At 38.7% G+C, this 19,520-nt stretch overlaps 1 protein-coding gene across 1 annotated transcript in view; it reads left to right on the top strand.

Moving 5' to 3' along the window:
* The window catches only part of TPO (thyroid peroxidase), a 53,700-nt gene that overhangs the window by 10,082 nt on the left and 24,098 nt on the right, over positions 1 to 19,520 (top strand). The window contains exons 4-6 of the mRNA XM_077811467.1: positions 2,037 to 2,166; positions 6,959 to 7,159; positions 15,948 to 16,463. Coding sequence (XP_077667593.1) covers positions 2,037 to 2,166; positions 6,959 to 7,159; positions 15,948 to 16,463 — 847 coding nt within the window. The remainder of the gene's footprint in view (positions 1 to 2,036; positions 2,167 to 6,958; positions 7,160 to 15,947; positions 16,464 to 19,520) is intronic.

Raw genomic sequence — 19,520 nt, 5'->3', positions numbered from 1 at the left:
GAGTGAGTGAAAAATCTCCACTTGACATAGAAGAAATCATATTTGATTACATCATAAGGATCTGTGAAACAGTAACCCTCTATTTCAACTGCCTGGGGATAAATCCTGCTCACTTAATTCCATGGACTTCAGGGGTGGGGGGATTTGCTTGAATAATATAAACTGGATTCATCTCTGGATCTTTTTCATAGTCTTTTCTTTCTACATTTTGGTCATAAATTGCCTTTTAATGAACTTTTCCAAAGTGCTCAGTTTTGAAACAGCAGATACTATTAAAAATAAGTAGAACTATAATATGTGAATGCAGAGAATAGAGAGGGAATCCATAAATATAGAATCAAGTGTATTTGTTAAACTACACAGGCTTGATACACTGTTTAGGAGGGCATTAATTCCATCTTTACATAATAATAAAAAGCATCTGAAAGGGATTTTACTGCAGTAACATTCTAGTGAGCTGCTAAAATATAAAAGCAATCAGGAGAAAAATCACTGGTTAAGCAGTTAAATTAACATTTCATTATTTTTAATTGAGTGGAATAGCACTACATTATGTGCAGTATTTTATGCAATTTCAATAAAGACAAATCAACTGTAACTAATTTGAATGCTTTATTAAGGCACATTTCAACCTTCCAGTGTGAATTATTCGGGTTAATTAAGTGTATTACTGTCCCATATAGCTTTGCAAATTAAGCCACTTTGGTATGCTGAAGATCAGTGGAGGATTAATAAAATAATTGTTCCCAATTTAGTGTCTCCATAGCATATAGATGTATGTGTAACACCCTGTAGTTAGTTCCACTTTCTGTCTCTGAACATTCCTAGTTCTTTGTGGCTCAGCCTTAGCATATCAGAGTAAACCTAATATGCTTTTAATATTTTATCTCTGCTTTTGAATATTGTGTGTATTTAGCAAGTTATGAAATGTACTAGATTGAGCATCCTAGACACCTACTTAAGTACTGCCTTTTGCTACAGAACTGCACCAACTTACCCATGGTGCCCCACCAATGTGCTTCAACCCTACCCTATCCTACCTCTCCAGTAACAGGGAAATTCAATTTCAATGCCTATTTAGTCCCTGGCTTTCAGGGGTGCCAGTTGGGCTGGAGCAGAGGTGTTTATGATCCGGATTGAGAGTGCTAAACTAATTTCTCATGGGCCATTACAGCATCATGAGATGGTCTGAAGCTGCAAAACATGAATCTGAATTTTAAATATCACAGATTGCGGGGGAGAGGAGGGGAAATTAGGGTTTTTTAGTTTAATTCATTGTAAAAATAGGGACTATTTACAGAATTAAGATCCAGAGTCACCAAAAATTCTGAGGATTTGGTTTGGGCCTGTCTGTGCTTCTGACCTGCTTATTTTGAGCTCAGTCGCCAATTTATTGATCCAGACAGTCTCACATCCTTTCTCCAATATAAAGTATTTTGATTTTAAGTGATAGGTAGATTAGATATGTTTATGATGGAAGGAGGACTACCTGGGTCCAGTCCAGGCCTCAGTGGGGGTTTTGTCATTGACTTCATTGGAGACCGAATTTCACCTTAGGTTTCTTCACTCCCAGTCATGATCCCTACTCCCTAAGACGATTGCCTCCCTACATCCTCACCAACCCATGGATCATTCCTCTTCCCTGCAGCCCCACTCTTCCCTGCCCTAACACCCAATTCCAAGCTCTAAACAAGAGCACTTGATGAAGGCCAGCAAGAGCTGTAACATTTCTTTCCCTTTTTTTCTAATGAATGAGTACACAGTCTCAAAGTCCTTATGTGGGCAAAGCACCCGTAGATTTTTAAAGGAGAGTAGCCTAAGCTAGGAACAAAAGTTCAGGCCCTGAAATTTTTTATTTTAGTAAATAAAGTCTTTTTAGCCCTTCCTTTGGGGCAAATTGGCTTTGGTATGCCTTGGTGTCTTTTCAGAGATCTTTTAAATAAATAGCCCAGTATCTGGAAATACACTCATGTCTGATGAATATTTTAAAATTAAAACCATTGGAAAAAACATTTTCTAATCTTTTATTTCCCCAGGGAACATCCTAGATGGGGAGCCTCCAACACTGCTCTGGCTAGATGGCTCCCTCCAGTTTATGAAGATGGAATCAGCCAGCCCAAAGGATGGAATCCCAACTTCTTCTTTAATGGATCTCAACTGCCATTGGTTAGAACACCACGAAATCATTTGAAACACTTGATTTGGGCTACATGCATGCCTGGGACTGTACAATCCCTTTTAAATCAATGAAGTCAAACTGCAGTTGAATATGGTTCGTTAGCACTTACGTCGACACAACTTTTCTGAAAAAAACAACCCCCTAAGTCACATAAGATTTGCCGGCATAAGCGCTCGTGTACACAGACACTCTCCCGCCAACATAGCTACTGCTGCTCGTTGAGCTGGTTTTATTCTGTCGACGGGAGAGCTCTCTCCTATCAGCATAACATAGCTATATGAACAATCTTACAGCTGTGCCACTGTAAGCTTGTAAGTGTAGACATGGCCTAAATTTTGGAGTGGTGTGTTTTAATCAAGCATATATTCAGGAGTCCAACTACCTGAGTCCTCTCTTTATACTCAAACCTTACTTAGGCATGACTTCAGTTGGAGTTTCTTTGAGTAAGGATTTGGGCCATTATTGGCTATTTAATTAGTACCTGAAGTATAGGCATGGATTTGACATTTAAGAAAGAAGGCAAAGCCTTTGCAATTAAAACTTTAATACATATTCCAATAACTGCATCACAGTAGTGCATTCAGCGGTTTATATCACCAGCACTTTGTCTGAAAATAGATTGGTAATGGTCTAAATTGAATAACTACTGAATTGAAATTTGCTCTGAGGTACTGCCAAACCAGATTTTTATACAGTGCTTGTTTTATAAAAGTCTGTACTCGAGAACTGTGGAGAGAGTTGGGCCTATAAAGTGGCCAGTGGAAAATCCTACTCTATGTACATTTACAGTTGTGTGGTCTTTTTAATGAACTTGGTGGCTGAGGTAAACAGAGAGCCATTTATTCTGCAGTTGTGATAAGAACCTTTGAATAAGAAATCATTAATTCACTATAAGGAGACTATTACATGCACAGTAGTTACTTAAGGCAGCTTCTGGATAACAACACAAATGGGAAATGTACTGCAGGTAAATATATTGTTCATTTTATATACATCAATACAATTTATTTGCACATTACGATAACACAATTGCACAAATATTACCAACATACCATGATTTCATCTATTATGTAATTCAAACTACTAATGTAAGGAACCACTGCAATATTACTTTTTGGATTTTTGAATTACTTAGGATTTTTGCACAGGAAATTGTTATAATACAGCAGAGCTGGCAATAGTGAAAGGTCTGAACCAAAACATTTATATCTGAAACTGGATGCAAACTTCCCTATGTTCAGGGGAGAGGGTTGGATCTGGTGTGTCTGCTTCGGGCCCATCTCAAATTGTCAGATTTACCTCTTACTATATTGACTCAGAAACCACAGTCTTTTGTTGTATTCATTTTACCCTTCACATATTTAATAATGATGGGAGACAAATTTTAGTGTTAATGTCACTTTCAAGTCCTTTCACAAATTAAATGGCATCATAACTTTAAGCAGTACAGTGTGGGGTTTATAGATGAAAAACTGACATTTCAATGAGAAATTTTACAGTGGATGTTATCAATCGCACATATTTCCAGGTTCATTAAGTCTTGTGCTAATGGAGTGAAACACATTAAAAAAACGCTTGTACTATTGCAAGGAATCTGATCATTCAGCATAACACCAACAAGCTTCCCCCCCTTTTTGTTAAACTACACTTTAAAATACCATACAATATATGAATATGAAATTAGTGCTATGTAAAAAAAAATAAAAATTCTATGCTCTTTTTTCCCTTAGTTGCAGATTATAGTTATTTGTGTTCTTTTATCTATTATAAGTTACTCTTTAATAGCAGGTTTCAGAGTAGCAGCTGTGTTAGTCTGTATTCGCAAAAAGAAAAGGAGTACTTGTGGCACCTTAGAGACTAACCAATTCATTTGAGCATAAGCTTTCTTGAGCTACAGCTCACTTCATCGGATGCATTCAGTGGAAAATACAGGGAGAAGATTTATATACACACAGAACATGAAAAAATGGGTGTTACCATACACATTGTAAGGAGAGTGATCACTTAAGGTGAGCTATTACCAGCAGGAGAGCGGGGCGGGGCGGGGGGGGAAACCTTTGTAGTGATAATCAAGGTGGGCCATTGTCAGCAGTTAACAGGAACGTCCGAGGAGCAGTAGGAGGTGGGGGTGGGGAATAATCATGGGGAAATAGTTTTACTTTGTGTAATGACCCATCCACTCCCAGTCTCTATTCAAGCCTAAGTTAATTGTATCCAGTTTGCAAATTAATTCCAATTCAGCAGTCTCTCCTTGGAGTCTGTTTTTGAAGTCTTTTTGTTGTAATATTGCAACCTTTAGGTCTGTAATTGAGTGACCAGAGAGATTGAAGTGTTCTCCGACTGGTTTATGAATGTTATAATTCTTGACATCTGATTTGTGTCCATTTATTCTTTTAACGTAGAGACTGTCCAGTTTGACCAATGTACATGGCGGAGGGGCATTGCTGGCACATGATGGCATATATCACATTGGTAGATGTGCAGGTGAACGAGACTCTGATAGTGTGGCTGATGTGATTAGGCCCTATGATGGTGTCCCCTGAATAGATATGTGGACACAGTTGGCAACGAGCTTTGTTGCAAGGATAGGTTCCTGGGTTAGTGGTTCTGTTGTGTGGTGTGTGGTTGCTGGTGATTATTTGCTTCAGGCTGAGGGGCTGTCTGTAGGCAAGGACTGGCCTGTCTCCCAAGATTTGTGAGAGTGATGGGTCTTCTTTCAGGATAGGTTGTAGATCCTTGATGATGTGTTGGAGAGGTTTTAGTTGGGGGCTGAAGGTGATGGCTAGTGGCGTTCTGTTATTATCTTTGTTGGGCCTGTCCTGTAGTAGGTGACTTCTGGGTACTCTTCTGGCTCTGTCAATCTGTTTCTCCACTTCAGCAGGTGGGTATTGTAGTTGTAAGAATGCTTGATAGAGATCTTGTAGGTGTTTGTCTCTGTCTGAGGGGTTGGAGCAAATGCGGTTGTATCGTAGAGCTTGGCTGTAAATGATGGATCGTGTGGTGTGGTCTGGGTGAAAGCTGGAGGCATGTAGGTAGGAATAGCGGTCAGTAGGTTTCCGGTATAGGGTGGTGTTTAGGTGACCATCGCTTATTAGCACCATAGTGTCCGGGAAGTGGATCTTTTGTGTGGACTGGTCCAGGCTGAGGTTGATGGTGGGATGGAAATTGTTGAAATCATGGTGGAATTCCTCAAGGGCTTCTTTTCCATGGGCCAGATGATGAAGATGTCATCAATGTACCACAAGTAGACTAGGGGCATTAGGGGATGAGAGCTGAGGAAGCGTTGTTCTAAGTCAGCCATAAAAATGTTGGAATACTGTGGGGCCATGCGGGTACCCACAGCAGTGCTGCTGATTTGAAGGTATACATTGTCCCCAAATGTGAAACAGTTGTGGGTGAGGACAAAGTCACAAAGTTCAGCCACCAGGTTTGCCGTGACATTATTGGGGATACTGTTCCTGACGGCTTGTAGTCCATCTTTGTGTGGAATGTTGGTGTAGAGGGCTTCTACATCCATAGTGGCCAGGATGGTGTTTTCAGGAAGATCACCGATGGATTGTAGTTTCCTCAGGAAGTCAGTGGTGTCTCGAAGATAGCTGGGAGTGCTGGTAGCGTAGGGCCTGAGGAGGGAGTCTACATAGCAGAACATACAGAGTAAAGGTAAGGGAGAAATATTAGAATTACCATAAGACAGAATATTAGAAGACAGTGTAGCTCAAAGCCATCTCCATGGTCATTTACAGCACATAGTTACAGAGATATGAAAACCTTTGTCAGTAAATTACAGTGAACCACAGATGGCCTCTATACTCCTGTGAGTAAGTTCTTCCCATGTGGGAGACTGGAAATGCCACCAATGTGCACTTTCAATGAATTTTCCCCCATTCCTGTGAGTTTCCCATCAAGTTGCAATCCTGCAAAACCGCTGGGGTTTTGGGCCACAGACCCCCTGCCATCTGCACAGAGGGTGTGTACCGCTGTACTGTCTCCTAACCCACTATTTCTGTGCAGTTCTTTCAGCAGTGTGACTCAGCAGCCTGCTGTCCATGAGAGGGTGTTTCACAGCCCCAAAGAGAAATCTGAAAGATAATGTTGTCTCAGTCAGTATTAACTTGTGTTGGTTTGCCCTGATAATTTTGGTTGGGTGAAGAGGCAACTATGCCATGTTGAGTAAGCATCCCCTCATGTAAATCTCTCAGAAGGGTTTCTGCAGAGTTGAGATAAGGAGCATGTTGAGGAGCTGGCTATCCCCACAGACAGATTCATTGGGTCTTGACTTCCTTCTGCCTGGGAATATTGAGTGGAACATTTGGGTCTCTGTTTGGTACCTAAAATGTCTTGTATGTGAATAGCTTGTATGGCATGGAGCAGTGTGAAGCCCCAGTAACTGCATTATTTGGAGGTTGCCCTGCTAACACTGCACCTTTGTTAAAAGAATAGAACGAAAACTTTTTAGACATTGTAAAAGAAAACATGTGTGATTCAAAAGACTCAGAAAAGAAGCTGATCAGAGATGTCCTACTCATTTGGTAACTAAACAGGAAAACTCAGCTGAAATAGCTTTGAACTCACTTTGTAGTACTGACATCTCAGCTTTTGAACAGGAATATCAGCCTGTCAGTGTCTTTTTAAAACAAGCCATTAGAAGTACTCCACAACATAAAATATCCTGGCAAAAGTGATAGCTTTTATCACTACTTCCTCTGCTTATTTAGTGTTTTATCCGTGAAAGGTAAATAATATTTGGCATCCCAGGTAAATTAGCTCTTTTTTTCCTAGGTTCGTGAAGTGACAAGAAAAATTATTCGTGCATCTAATGTTACGGAAGACAATCTATATTCTGATATCATTATGGTGTGGGGACAATACATAAGTCATGACATTTCATTCACACCTCAGAGTACAAACAGAGCTGCCTTTCTAAGAGGAGTAGAATGCAAGATGACATGTGAAAACCAAAAATCATGTTTTCCAATAAAGGTATGATTTAAAATTTATTTGTTCAGGAAAAGCACTAGTTGGCAAACAGGTTGTCAAGGTTCCTTCCCCACTCTGAACTCTAGGGTACAGATGTGGGGACCTGCATGAAAAACCTCCTAAGCTTATCTTTACCAGCTTAGGTCAAAACTTCCCCAAGGTACAAAATATTCCACCCTTTGTCCTTGGATTGGCCGCTACCACCACCAAACAAATACTGGTTACTGGGGAAGAGCTGTTTGGACACGTCTTTCCCCCCAAAATACTTCCCAAAACCTTGCACCCCACTTCCTGGACAAGGTTTGATAAAAAGCCTCACCAATTTGCCTAGGTGACTACAGACCCAGACCCTTGGATCTTAAGAACAATGCACAATCCTCCCAACACTTGCATCCCCCCTTTCCTGGGGAATGTTGGATAAAAAGCCTCACCAATTTGCATAGGTGACCACAGACCCAAACCCTTGGATCTGAGAACAATGAAAAAGCGTTCAGTTTTCTTACAAGAAGACTTTTAATAGAGATAGAAGTAAATAGAAGTAAAGAAATCCCCCCTGCAACATCAGGATGGTAGATACCTTACAGGGTAATTAGATTCAAAACATAGAGAACCCCTCTAGGCAAAACCTTAAGTTATAAAAAGATACACAGACAGAAATAGTTATTCTATTCAGCACAATTCTTTTCTCAGACATTTAAAGAAATCATAATCTAATGCATACCTAGCTAGATTACTTAGTAAAAGTTCTAAGACTCCATTCCTGGTCTGTCCCCGGCAAAGCAGCATATAGACAGACAGACCAGACCCTTTGTTTCTCTCCCTCCTCCCAGCTTTTGAAAGTATCTTGTCTCCTCATTGGTCATTTTGGTCAGGTGCCAGTGAGGTTACCTTTAGCTTCTTAACCCTTTACAGGTGAGAGGATTATTTTTCTCTGGCCAGGAGGGATTTTAAAGGGGTTTACCCTTCCCTTTATATTTATGACACAGGTAAAGTAGATTGTGAGAGAATGGCATTTGGCAGATCATGCAGAAATAACAAAGCAAAAAATAATAGAATATTTGCAGTCTGACATAATTAATTAATGATGCAGGAAGGCAGATATATAAATAGATTTATATAGAGATAATCCTATATTCATCTCCACATATGAATAGGTAGATAAAAGTAGGATATCAAGGATATTTAGTACAAATATAATGATTTTTAGCTGTGGGGTTTATGTTGTAGAGAACTCTTCTATCAGGCAAGAAAAAATGTTGTTACTATTTTCATGTATCAAGGTTTTTGAATTCCAGTGAGGAAAGTAGGAAAATCATCATAAATAATCCTCTTTTTAAACTGTCACTCAGCTAAAGTGCAGTAATTTTACCATGGGAAGGCAAGGATATTTCCATCAGCTAATGCAAACTTTTGAAAGGAGATGTGTTCTCACTATGTGGCTAAAATGATCTGCAGAGTTTTGCAACACTTACAACATGGGGTCATTGCTTTGAGAAGATGGGAAAAGTCGGACTTCAGGAGCTAGTGATTTCCTAGTAGGAAAAGAAATGAGCTGGCATAGATACATGATTCTATACCATGCCTGATGAATTTATAAGTAAGATCATTGTTTCACACAGATGATAGGTGGCAAACTTGAAATACAGCTTGAAACTCACAAATGTACTGTCATGGACCCTTACAATTCCACATGCTGTCCCACAAGGATGTTCCCACTCCCACCCATCCTACATTATGAATAACACTGAGTTGTCCCCCCCCACACACCAGAGCTTCAGTAAAGAATTTCATGTTCAAACCCTAAAACCTGACTTCAATCCTGTGACTGCTTCTACTCTGAAAGCACTGCTTCCATTCTTGTACAGAGCTTCCTAGTGATAAACTGTGGATTCCCCCAAGGCATAAGACTTGGTTATCTATTGCCCTGCACCTTCTGCAGTTTTTTATGCTATTTCAAAGTAGCCCACTTTGCATTCATCTTCCATTTGAATAAATGACTGTACACGATGTAGGGCAATGGATGATCAGATCTATAGCCTTCTGAGTAGCAGGTGAGGCTGTTGTGGAAATCATGGAGGGAGTTTCAGACTGTTTAGATGTTGAAAATAAATTTTAGATTAATATCCTAACTTTTGGATTATTTTCTTGACTAAGCTAATGTCATCTGAACCTTTAAATCTGTTGAGGTTTGCCCATCTCTATTCTTCATTGTTTCTTTGATGATTCCAAACAAATGACAGTGACATCATTTGAATATTTTACTCATTCTATTGACTAGTTAGACCGCTCAATTATGATGTGCTTCTTGTCTGGCAGTTCCTTTCCATTAGCATGAGGTAGATACAGTAGAACAGCAATCATCTTAAGCAGAGTCTTCCATCCACCCCCGATTTTCTTTTTTTAATTTTTCAGGTAAGAAGCTCCTAAGAGATGTGTCCTTACCATCTTGAATCTGTTTCTTCTTGTTAATCATACTCCTTAGCTTTACTTGATATTTTTACCTGCCAAGACATATCAAACATGCCATGACACGTCTCCTGGGACGTTAGAAAACTGTGCGTTTTGAGAGTATCAAATGAAGATGGTTCATTTTTCTAATGGACCCTGTTATGTACAGAGTGTTTATAATCTGAGTTTTACTTTCTTACAAAGTTTTAGAGACTTTGAGGGCAGTAGCTGACATTTCCTTAGAACAAAAAGGTGATTGCATTAAGCAATTTTGAAGCTCTCCTTTTATAACAAATGGTATTGCATCAAATATTTGTTAAATTGTGAAAAATATCCACCCTCTTCAGCGTGTAAGTACATCCATATCCATTAGATTTCTCGGATCTAATACCAGGGCAGATGAAGATGGATGTACTTCTACTTCTGAGTTATATGCCAAGTACTTCACATGCACTTTTGCCAAGGCGATAGGAAATATTACACAAAGCAGTTCTTTACTGTGACCAGATGAAGCATTTTTCTTACTTTGAAAAGGGAGCTAATAAAATTTCCCTCAAGGATGAGCTTTCTCCTGAAAGCTAAAGTAGGTTGTTTTTTTTTTTTCCATTTTGAAACACAAAATAAAAAGAAACAAACAACAAAAAAACAGGTAACAAATTGTCACATTCTGAGGAACAGTCCAGATCAGTGATGGGTTGTGTCACTGTTTGTCCATAACCTTGGGAGCCTCACAATGCTTTGCCTTTGTAACTCCCAACCTGAGCTGCTCACCACCAGCCTACCAGCATGCCCTCAGTGTCTGTGTATTAGAAATCCATGGTTCAGCAGCTCTGACCCCAGCAGCCTGTCTACAGCCTGACCCAAACAGCCTTTGTTTCTGTGGGCAGGGTGAGCCCAACACACTCCCAATTTCAAATTTTCCCAAAACTATGTACTATGCAATGTCCAGCCCTCTCCTGGACAGTACAGAGAAATAATATGGGTTGTTGGGTTTTTTTTGTTCCTTTAAAGACACAAAAGCACATCACAGCTTATTAACTTAACGAGGGGTAAATATAACCTTCCCATTAAATATAGCACTGAGTTGGTTTATGGTAAAATTGAACACATTTATTAACAAAATATAAATAGGATTAAGTGAGTTCAAGCTTAAGTAAAGGTTACAAGTAAAACAAAACAAAATACAATTCTAAAAGTTAATCTAGCAAGATACAGGCTTTGTTCAAGATGTTTTTCTGATGTTTTCCTTACCGTCATTCTTCTTCCCAGCCTTGGCTGACTTCCCCTCAGTCAGGACTTTCCACAAAAGTACAAGGTTCTCGCTTCCCTTGTCTTCCTAGGTGACATATCTTTGCCTAAGCAAGGTTTTCACCCTCTTGATTGAAGGACCATCTTTCTCAGCTTGCAAGGGCTCTGTTCCCTAGTGATTGATGCCAAAGATGGGCTTTGTCCTCACTTCTATCTTCCATAGTTCAATTAACTTGTCTCAGGAGGCAGGATGACCTCATGCTGTTCCTCTCTTCTTGTGGCTGCCCCCCCACCCCCGGTTTGTTTTTTATGTAAATGGGGCTTCCATTGTTTCGATTCCATAATACTTAATTAGAGACAGGTAAGTAGCTATGACATTTGCTCCTGTCTGAGCAGCCTGTACAACCTAATATCAATGAGTATCTGTAATTCCTTACATAATGCTAATACATACAGTTCACAATGATATTTATCACCAGTGTTTCTTTAACTTTCATTAAAGACCTCACTCGATATGCTTTTATACTACAGTAATATTGTATACAATCAGTTGATTCAATTCATATCACTTGATGTTCAACCCCCCATCTTTATAAACCAGTAAACCTTTGCAATTAATTCTTCTGAAAAGTAAAACCCAGACCAAACGTTTCTCTCCTGCTGGGTGCAAATGTCATGCTGTACTCTCTCCCTCGCTAGCATGAGGTTTGCTTCTATCCCCCATCAGCCCGATTAATCTGTTTACTGCCTATACATAAACTGAAGTAAATACACATTCTTATGTTCAGGATAGACCTGTTAAATAACTCTTCCTTATATACCTGGTTCAAACACATTTTAGTTAGTTTTAATTCCAGAATATATTCATAACTCATAACTTATTGTGTACATTAGTTTTCAAGTGATACCTCAAAAAGCATATTTTGTAATGTAAGTAAAGAATTCGTAAATGTTAAGGCCAAAAAGAACCATTACGGTCATCTAGTATGACCTCTTGCATAACTCAGGCCACAGAAATTCATTTGATTCCTGCATCAAGCCCATAACTTCTGGTTGAGCTAGTTCACATCTTTCAGAAAGATATAAAGGTATCACTTCATCCAGTACTGGGATGGGGTACCACAGCTGTTTTAACAGAGCATTATAACTCTTTGGGACAGGAAGAGGTGGGAAATATTGTATCCAGAAAGACAGGCTATGCACAGTAATCTCTCCGAGACTTAATGAAATGGAGAAACCTGTCTATAAAAAACAGGAGTTCTCCTTTATATCTTTCACAGTAGAGATGTGCCAGAGTGTTTAGATTTTTTTCTGAGCCCAGCAGCCTCATGTACAGTTGCTGTCTGTGCCCTTGCTATCCACTAAATGAACTGCAGTAGTCAGAACTATTTATCCTAATCCCAATCTAATTAAAATATATTGAGCCTTTTGTTTAGAGAGGTACATATTTAAAGAGGTTTCAGTCTTAATCTTCTAAAATGGTCTCTGTCTCTTTGTCATAGTGATCCTAGCCTTTCTGAGTCCTACCTGGGCTTTGTCTCTAATTTTTTTAAAATTAATCTCTCCTGATTTGAGGGTTAGGTACAGGGAATCTCTTTCAAACCACTCAAATGTTCAAAACAGAAGAAACCTTTTCAATATGACCACTGCAAGCCCTGACTGATTCCTGCATGGGGCCCTTTCAACAATAAATGGCAAAAATCACCAGCATAATTTATATCTTTAAAACAGCATCAGCTGTAAAATAGACCCATAATTAAATGGATGGGGAGACTGAGATGCTTTTTCACCCTGCAGTGGTCATTTCAGGTCAGAGTCAAGGCACAGTAGAGCATTATTAGGGCTTCCATAGTTTACTGTTCTGTCCTGGTTTATTGTTTATTGTATTACAGTAGTTTATAAAGACCCCAACTGATAGCCCCAAAGTCTCATTGTGCTAGACACTGTACAGAGCCATAATAAGAGATAGTTCTGAAAAACTTACAATCTAAATAGACAAGGCACAAAAGGTGAGAAAGGAAACTGAGGCACAGAGAGGTGAGATAACTTGCCCAAGGTTACCCAGCAAGCTAGTGTCAGAGCCGGAAATAGAATTTAGGTCTGTCTTCTGAGCCATGGACTACCCTGCCTCTCAGAATCTCCTGTACAGAAACAGAGGATTTGAGTTTTCCTTGCTATGAATATAGAAAACTTCCACAAGCCCTGAATTCCCTTTAAAAAAACTGCAACAAACACCTCTGATCGTGTTGTCACTTTCCACAGAACCAGCTCACTGTAGGACTTAGAAGACAATGCAGTGCGTTGAAACAGTGTGTGACTTTCATTCTGCTACACTTCACCACCAGCAAGTTCCTTTGTGAATTTATAATATAATTTTAAGTTTATATGCAGCTAACCCAGGAAAGCTACCATAGCCAGGCTGGGTGTTTTTGGTTTTTTTTGGGGGGGGAGGGGGGGTTGCTTTGTTTTGTTTACCTCCTTAATTATTCTTTGCAAAGAAATGGATTGATAAGAATATTCTTCATTGATTTTTAGAGAGAAATGCCATTTTATATTCATTTCAATAAAAAAGGACTTTTTTCCAGGTCACGTTTGATGTCATTTGAAAAAATAACATAGAAAATTTTCATTTGCACATTGAACTGCTGGCTGCACACTACTTAGCCCATGAAAAAGAAAAGGACTTCATTATGCAGTTCTGCCAGTCCCTTAATGTTCATTACTGTTGCTTTCCTCCATTGGGGCACAGAATAATCTGAATTAAAATTGCAGAGGCAGTTAACGAAAGAATATTTACTGTGAACTCCACGGACTCTTGGTCTATTTTGTTGTGGTCCTCTCTGTTTACTAAGTTAAAGACCAAACATACATTTTTCAATTATACCCAAACTCTTCCAACCGTTTCCTGATAATTAGAAGCAAGAGGTAGTCAAATGCACACAGAACTCTGTAGCTGTCAGTCTCAGAAGACACTGTACTTGGAATAGAAACCTAGCCTTTTGCTCACCCTACCAGCTGAAGGGAAGCAGAGACCACAGTAGCAGCAAGAGTCTTAATAATGGGGACAAACTCTAGACAGGAAACCCAAGGGAAAATAAATAATTGATTTCAACAACTGAAGGAAGAAACAGCAAAATAAACAAAATATATGTTTACTCACAAAATATAATAACCTACCATTGAAACTATCCTACTTAGCTAATGGGGAAAGAAGTGAGAGGATTTCTTAAGCAGACAGGTTTTAATAAGCTTAGAAAATAAACAAGTATTGCTTTAACATGATAGTAGCACTTCCTACAGTGATGAGCTTTCAGTAGTTAGAAAAATCTATTTAACAAACAAGATAAAAATACCAGCACCATGTAAAGTTGTTAAGCTCCATTCCACAATTCCCTTTAGCCTTTTTTCACCCCTTTTAAATCAGATTTTATTTCCATAACCCCCAAAGAGATTTCTTGCTTCTGTGATCTCCCTTCAGCCCCTCCACACCCCTTTGATCTTTTCACAGGATATTCCAGCTGTCTCAAATTTGTGCCCATGTCAACACTGGTTTTGGAGCCTGCTGAACTAACTTGTTTACATAACAAAAATCTAAGCAAAACAATGTAGAAATGTGAAAGATAATTATATGACCTTGTAGGATGTCTGCAACATTAATATGTCTGTCCATGCTTCTTTGCTGCTGTAGTATTTGTTTGAAAATTGAACAGCAAAGAAATAGGATGAAAAGAAAAAGCGGATTAGGTCAGGTGTCTCTTCAAAGCAGATGTGTTTGACTTTATCAAATGTCTGCAGATGGTTCCCCTCTGGGGGATATTTCAGCAACTTCAGAAAGTGTTACCTGTACTTGCTTACCAGTGGTAAAAGATCAATGGGAAAGAAAGTATAGATTTTCCCAAAAATTCATAATTGCATATTCTTTGAAACTCAAAATCATGTTTTTAACAGCAGTTTTCATTGGAGGTGTGTATTTTTAATCTCCTGGGCTTGACACATACTTGTTATGGCTCACCATGTCTCATTACACTGTGCGTGGTGATCGGTTAGAATCTGGAAATGATGGGATTTTCAGAAAACTGCAGTTCATAAAAGCAGCTCTGTATTAAACAGGGCATATAGACTTCAGACATTCTGAAACATGGTTGTTTTTATTTTAGTGATTAATTTTATTTTCTTGAACAGGATAGCTGACTCAGATTTTCTCTCTTGGGTCTCCTAAAATGTAAAGAGATCCCATCCTCCTCTGCCTGCTTATTTAAGAAGGCTTACAGGAGAGAAGCTCTGTAATTACTCACCTTAAGAGGTTCGGGGAGAGGCCTCCATGGTGCACACCTCCTAATCACCCCACAAAATGTCCATTTAGAGCATAATCCCAAAATCATTGAAGTAAAAGTGATGTTGATGTCATTTGACATCACAGCTTCTCTATACATCTCATTGATTTCAATGGGCTTTGGATCAGGCCCTAACTGAGGCAAAGTCTCCCTGATCCATGTACACTGTACAAAGACGAGCACTCTGAAGCAAAAGCTTTTGCACAGTCCTGATCTGGACTATGGACACTTCACTATATTTGCGTGTAGGCAGCGAGATTAACTGCACGTGCGCAAGCAGCATGGCTTTCTGAAATGAGAAAACTCATGCAAAATCTATTATAGCACACAATGGTCAATGCTTCATAACTTGATCATGTCAAAAACGATTTTTACCAGAACAGTTTCACCAGAACTCACAAGCAATTCTATTCAGTGAGACCTGAAGAGATGAATTCATGATGAATTTCATGAGTTCAATTCAATAGAACTGTTCAGAAAACATAGCAGTACATTTTTTTTAATGGAGAAAGTATATTTTTTTCACTCTGCCTGTTCTCAAAAATGGCTAGACCATTTTTGCTCAAACTTCAAAAACATAAATAAAGAACACAGCGACAAGCCTAGAAAATTTCAGTCCAGAAAATAGGTGTTTCAAAAAGATTTGAGCAACTGAAAAGTAGGGCTTAGAATGGAAACCTTTATGGAACCCTTAGTGCAGTAGTCATTTCCAGTCCAGCTATGTTATTTTCACTGCAGAAAATGTCTATTTTATTACACAGGTATTTGCCAATGATACACTATCCACAGGAAGAGAGTGCATGCCTTTTTACCGTTCATCTCCTGCATGTGGCACTGGCGATCATAGAATTCTCTTTGGAAATCTATCAACATTGAAACCAAGAGAACAGATCAATGGTTTAACATCTTTCCTTGATGCTTCCACTGTCTATGGCAGCACGCCTGCTGTGGAAAACAAACTGAGGAATTTTACAAGCAAAGAAGGCCTCCTTAGAGTAAATGTGCGATATTATGACAATGATCGGGAATATCTGCCTTTTGTAGACCAGGTCCCATCTCCCTGTGCACAAGACCCCAACTCAGATGAAGCTGAAAGGATCGAATGCTTTATGGCTGGGGACAGCAGGTCTAGTGAAGTAATCTCATTGACAGCTATGCACACCTTGTGGCTGCGAGAACACAACCGCCTGGCTAAAGCACTGAGAAAACTGAACAGGCATTGGAGCTCGGAAACGGTTTACCAAGAAGCTCGCAAGATTGTTGGTGCTCTACATCAGGTTGGCTGACTACTTAATTGTCAGTTTATTCCTATGACTCTGCTACAATTTAATTAAGCACAAACTGAAAATGTGTTTTCATGAGCTGAATGGCTTTTTGAGGGCCATGTTCCTTTCCTTGCTGTCTCTATTTTGTACTTCAGATTTTTGGTGTCAGATTTTCATTCTTTTCTCAAACATCTTGATATTTAGATTCTTTCACTTGTTCAGATCCCACCCCTCTCTGCTGTCATTTTTTCTGGCTTCTTTTACTGGACTTTCTAGCTGCGTTTCCTCTTTCCTCAGACTTTTCCTTCTATCTGTTTATTCTACTGAAGTCTCTTCACTCTTTCTGGCTCTCTTCTTTATAACAATTTTGGAAAAGGAAACAAGTAAAAAGTAGGTAAATCTCCCACAGTGCACAAAAGTTTGTCTTTCTAATGCAAAATCTATAAACAAATATTCTCCTTCCATAAAAAGACCATAAGCTTCACACTACCAAACTAATGCATAAACCCCTAGGGCATAGACTTTGGGCTCTAAAACTTGGGAAGGAGAAATCAATATGGAAAATAACAAAGCAGACAGGAAAGTAGACATACAGAGTTTCATATTAAATCAATGAGTAGAAATCTTCATAATTAAACTGAAATTCTAACATCCACCAGGTTTTCACTTTCAAGAATTATAATCTTCAACATTAAGATACTCTTATGAGATATTTTGTTTTCATTTTACTTTAAAATATGTCTCTCCCAATCATTCCATTGGGGTTTGAAAAACCTACCCTTAGATTACAGAGTGTATTTATTGATTCACAGACAATTAGAGTAAATATTGCATCCAGGTATCCAAATCAAGTAAAAACTCTTTACATTACCAATTCACTCTGAACTGTGAATTTGGACATGAAAATTATATTTAGGTCATAAAAATAACTTTTCTTTAGCAGTTTTCCAGTGGGGAAAATGGTTATTTCTGCTTGTTCACACTGATCCGGTCTCTGTTATAATCCATAGCACTGGATCTGAAATATCAGATTTGGAACACTTTGGAAACAACAGGCCTTTCACCCAGTCTCTAATTGCTAGCAGCTGAAATATTTGTGACACCAGATTGTGGATTTTTCTGAAGAGTAATAGGGAGAAAAACAGACTTCAATGATCATGAAAAAATATTGCTCTCCTTCCACCTGAACTCGCTGTTTGCAGTAAACATAGAATGATTCCTTCCGGAAACCATGTGCAGTCGATGTGAGACTACTGGTTGCACGAAGAAAGAATAGTCATAGAAAAATAACTCCTTTTATTTGAAATCAGTACATAATCAGTTTGTTTTAGATAGTCAGGCCATTAGCTTCTCTTCCAGCTCTCCAAAGTCAATTCCTCTCTCATAAGTGTTTTTTTGTTTTGTTTTGTTTTGTTTTGTTTTAAAATCGTTGTATTAACAAACTCGGAATGGTTCTTTGTACTAGTTAGAAGAAAAGAGCAAATCAGAAATCCCAAAACTAGGCTTCTCTGTACTCTTATGTTAGTGGGTAGGAATATGAAAAATCATGCCCTTAAACAAAATAGTTTTCACAAGGTATTATTCTGTATGACTCTGGACTACTTATTATCTCTACCAGTATCACAGACTAATGAGATCAGCCTGTGGCATATGAGGAATATATTTGAGCTGATCTAGCCTGTTTAGGGACACTCATTCAGTGGATGTAATTGTAGTATCTTTATTAGAGTGTTATAATAACCAGAGCACAGGCAAAAGCTATGGTTGGAGTTATCTAAAACTTCCATTCCAGAATCCTATATTCAGTTGCTATAACTTTCTAAGATTTTCATCTTTTGGGCTGAATATGTCCAGATCTAGTCTCTCCCTGGGAGTGCATATTTATGGAGAGCTTGAACAAAACCAGTTCATCCGTTTTAAAAAAAATTAAGAATAAGATTTTTTTAAAAGCACTATTTCCATTGGATTTTTTTCCAGTGTTGCTTTTTAAACAGCTCTACTGACAAGCAAATAGAAGTAGATACTTGACATTAATACAGCCCTTGGAAGGGAGAAGTGCCTTTCAGGGTTCTGGGGGTTTGATTTGGTTTAGTTATGGAGATTTGGAAAGCATGTTTCACACAAGTGCAGTAGTTTGTTTAAACCATGGCAACACTTTAATTCTTTCACAATATTCTAAATGATGAGGACTGTGCTGTGCAAACATGCACAGTTAATTCCATGTTGTAGTACAATGTATTGGGCCCTGGATCATTCAGAGTGCAGCCAAGCTCATGCTCAATGATGGAGGCAAGAACGAATGATTTCAATGTTGTGACACATGTGCCAAGATTTATTTTGGGGGTGTTTAGACAACCTTTCTTTTTTTTTCCTGCCACTTGCTCACAAACATCAGTGTAACTCTCCTGATTTGAGTGGGATTACTTCTCATTTGTCCTGATGCAAAAATGAGAAGAGAATCAGGACTACTGTCTAGGGAAACAGTGAAAGTACAATTTTTTGTTCCTTTAACGTCATTAAAATTCTAGGAAATTTCATATAGTAAAAAAAAAAAATGAAGAGACTGTTACGGTTGCAAAGGTAAGCACTCAAATGCCAGTAAATGCTACTAGCAACCTTAACTCTGCTCTGATATATTAATATTTTTTTTAAAAACTAAGGATTTAATTTAATGAATTTAGGTCACACACAGAAATAAAAATGTATTTTACATTTGGGTTACTAGATAGTAACTCTAACATGTGATTCCAGCTTTCTCTGCCGTTTAAAAATAAATAACTCCCTTCTTCATTCATATAGATGTAAAGCATTTCTTGAAGCCAGTGCTGAGGCTGTACTACAGGTCAACAGACCCTTCCCCTCAGCCTCCCAAAGCCTGCCCTAAATTGCTGTGTGGCGTGGTAAACTGCTTCATCAATCCTGAATGCTGACAGCAGAACCCAGCACTAAGCTTGGCAAATAACTATCTTCCTATTTTGCTGAAAAGATCATGCAATTTCTTGAAGGCTTCTCAAACAGCATGGGTCCATTCCTCCTATACCATCCAACAACAACCCACTTGTACTGAAG

Source organism: Eretmochelys imbricata, chromosome 3 (genome assembly GCF_965152235.1).
Source record: "Eretmochelys imbricata isolate rEreImb1 chromosome 3, rEreImb1.hap1, whole genome shotgun sequence".
Classification (NCBI taxonomy): Eukaryota; Metazoa; Chordata; order Testudines; family Cheloniidae; genus Eretmochelys; species Eretmochelys imbricata.
The sequence above is the reverse complement of the archived record's forward strand: the minus strand, read 5'-3'. Positions and strand labels throughout refer to the sequence as shown.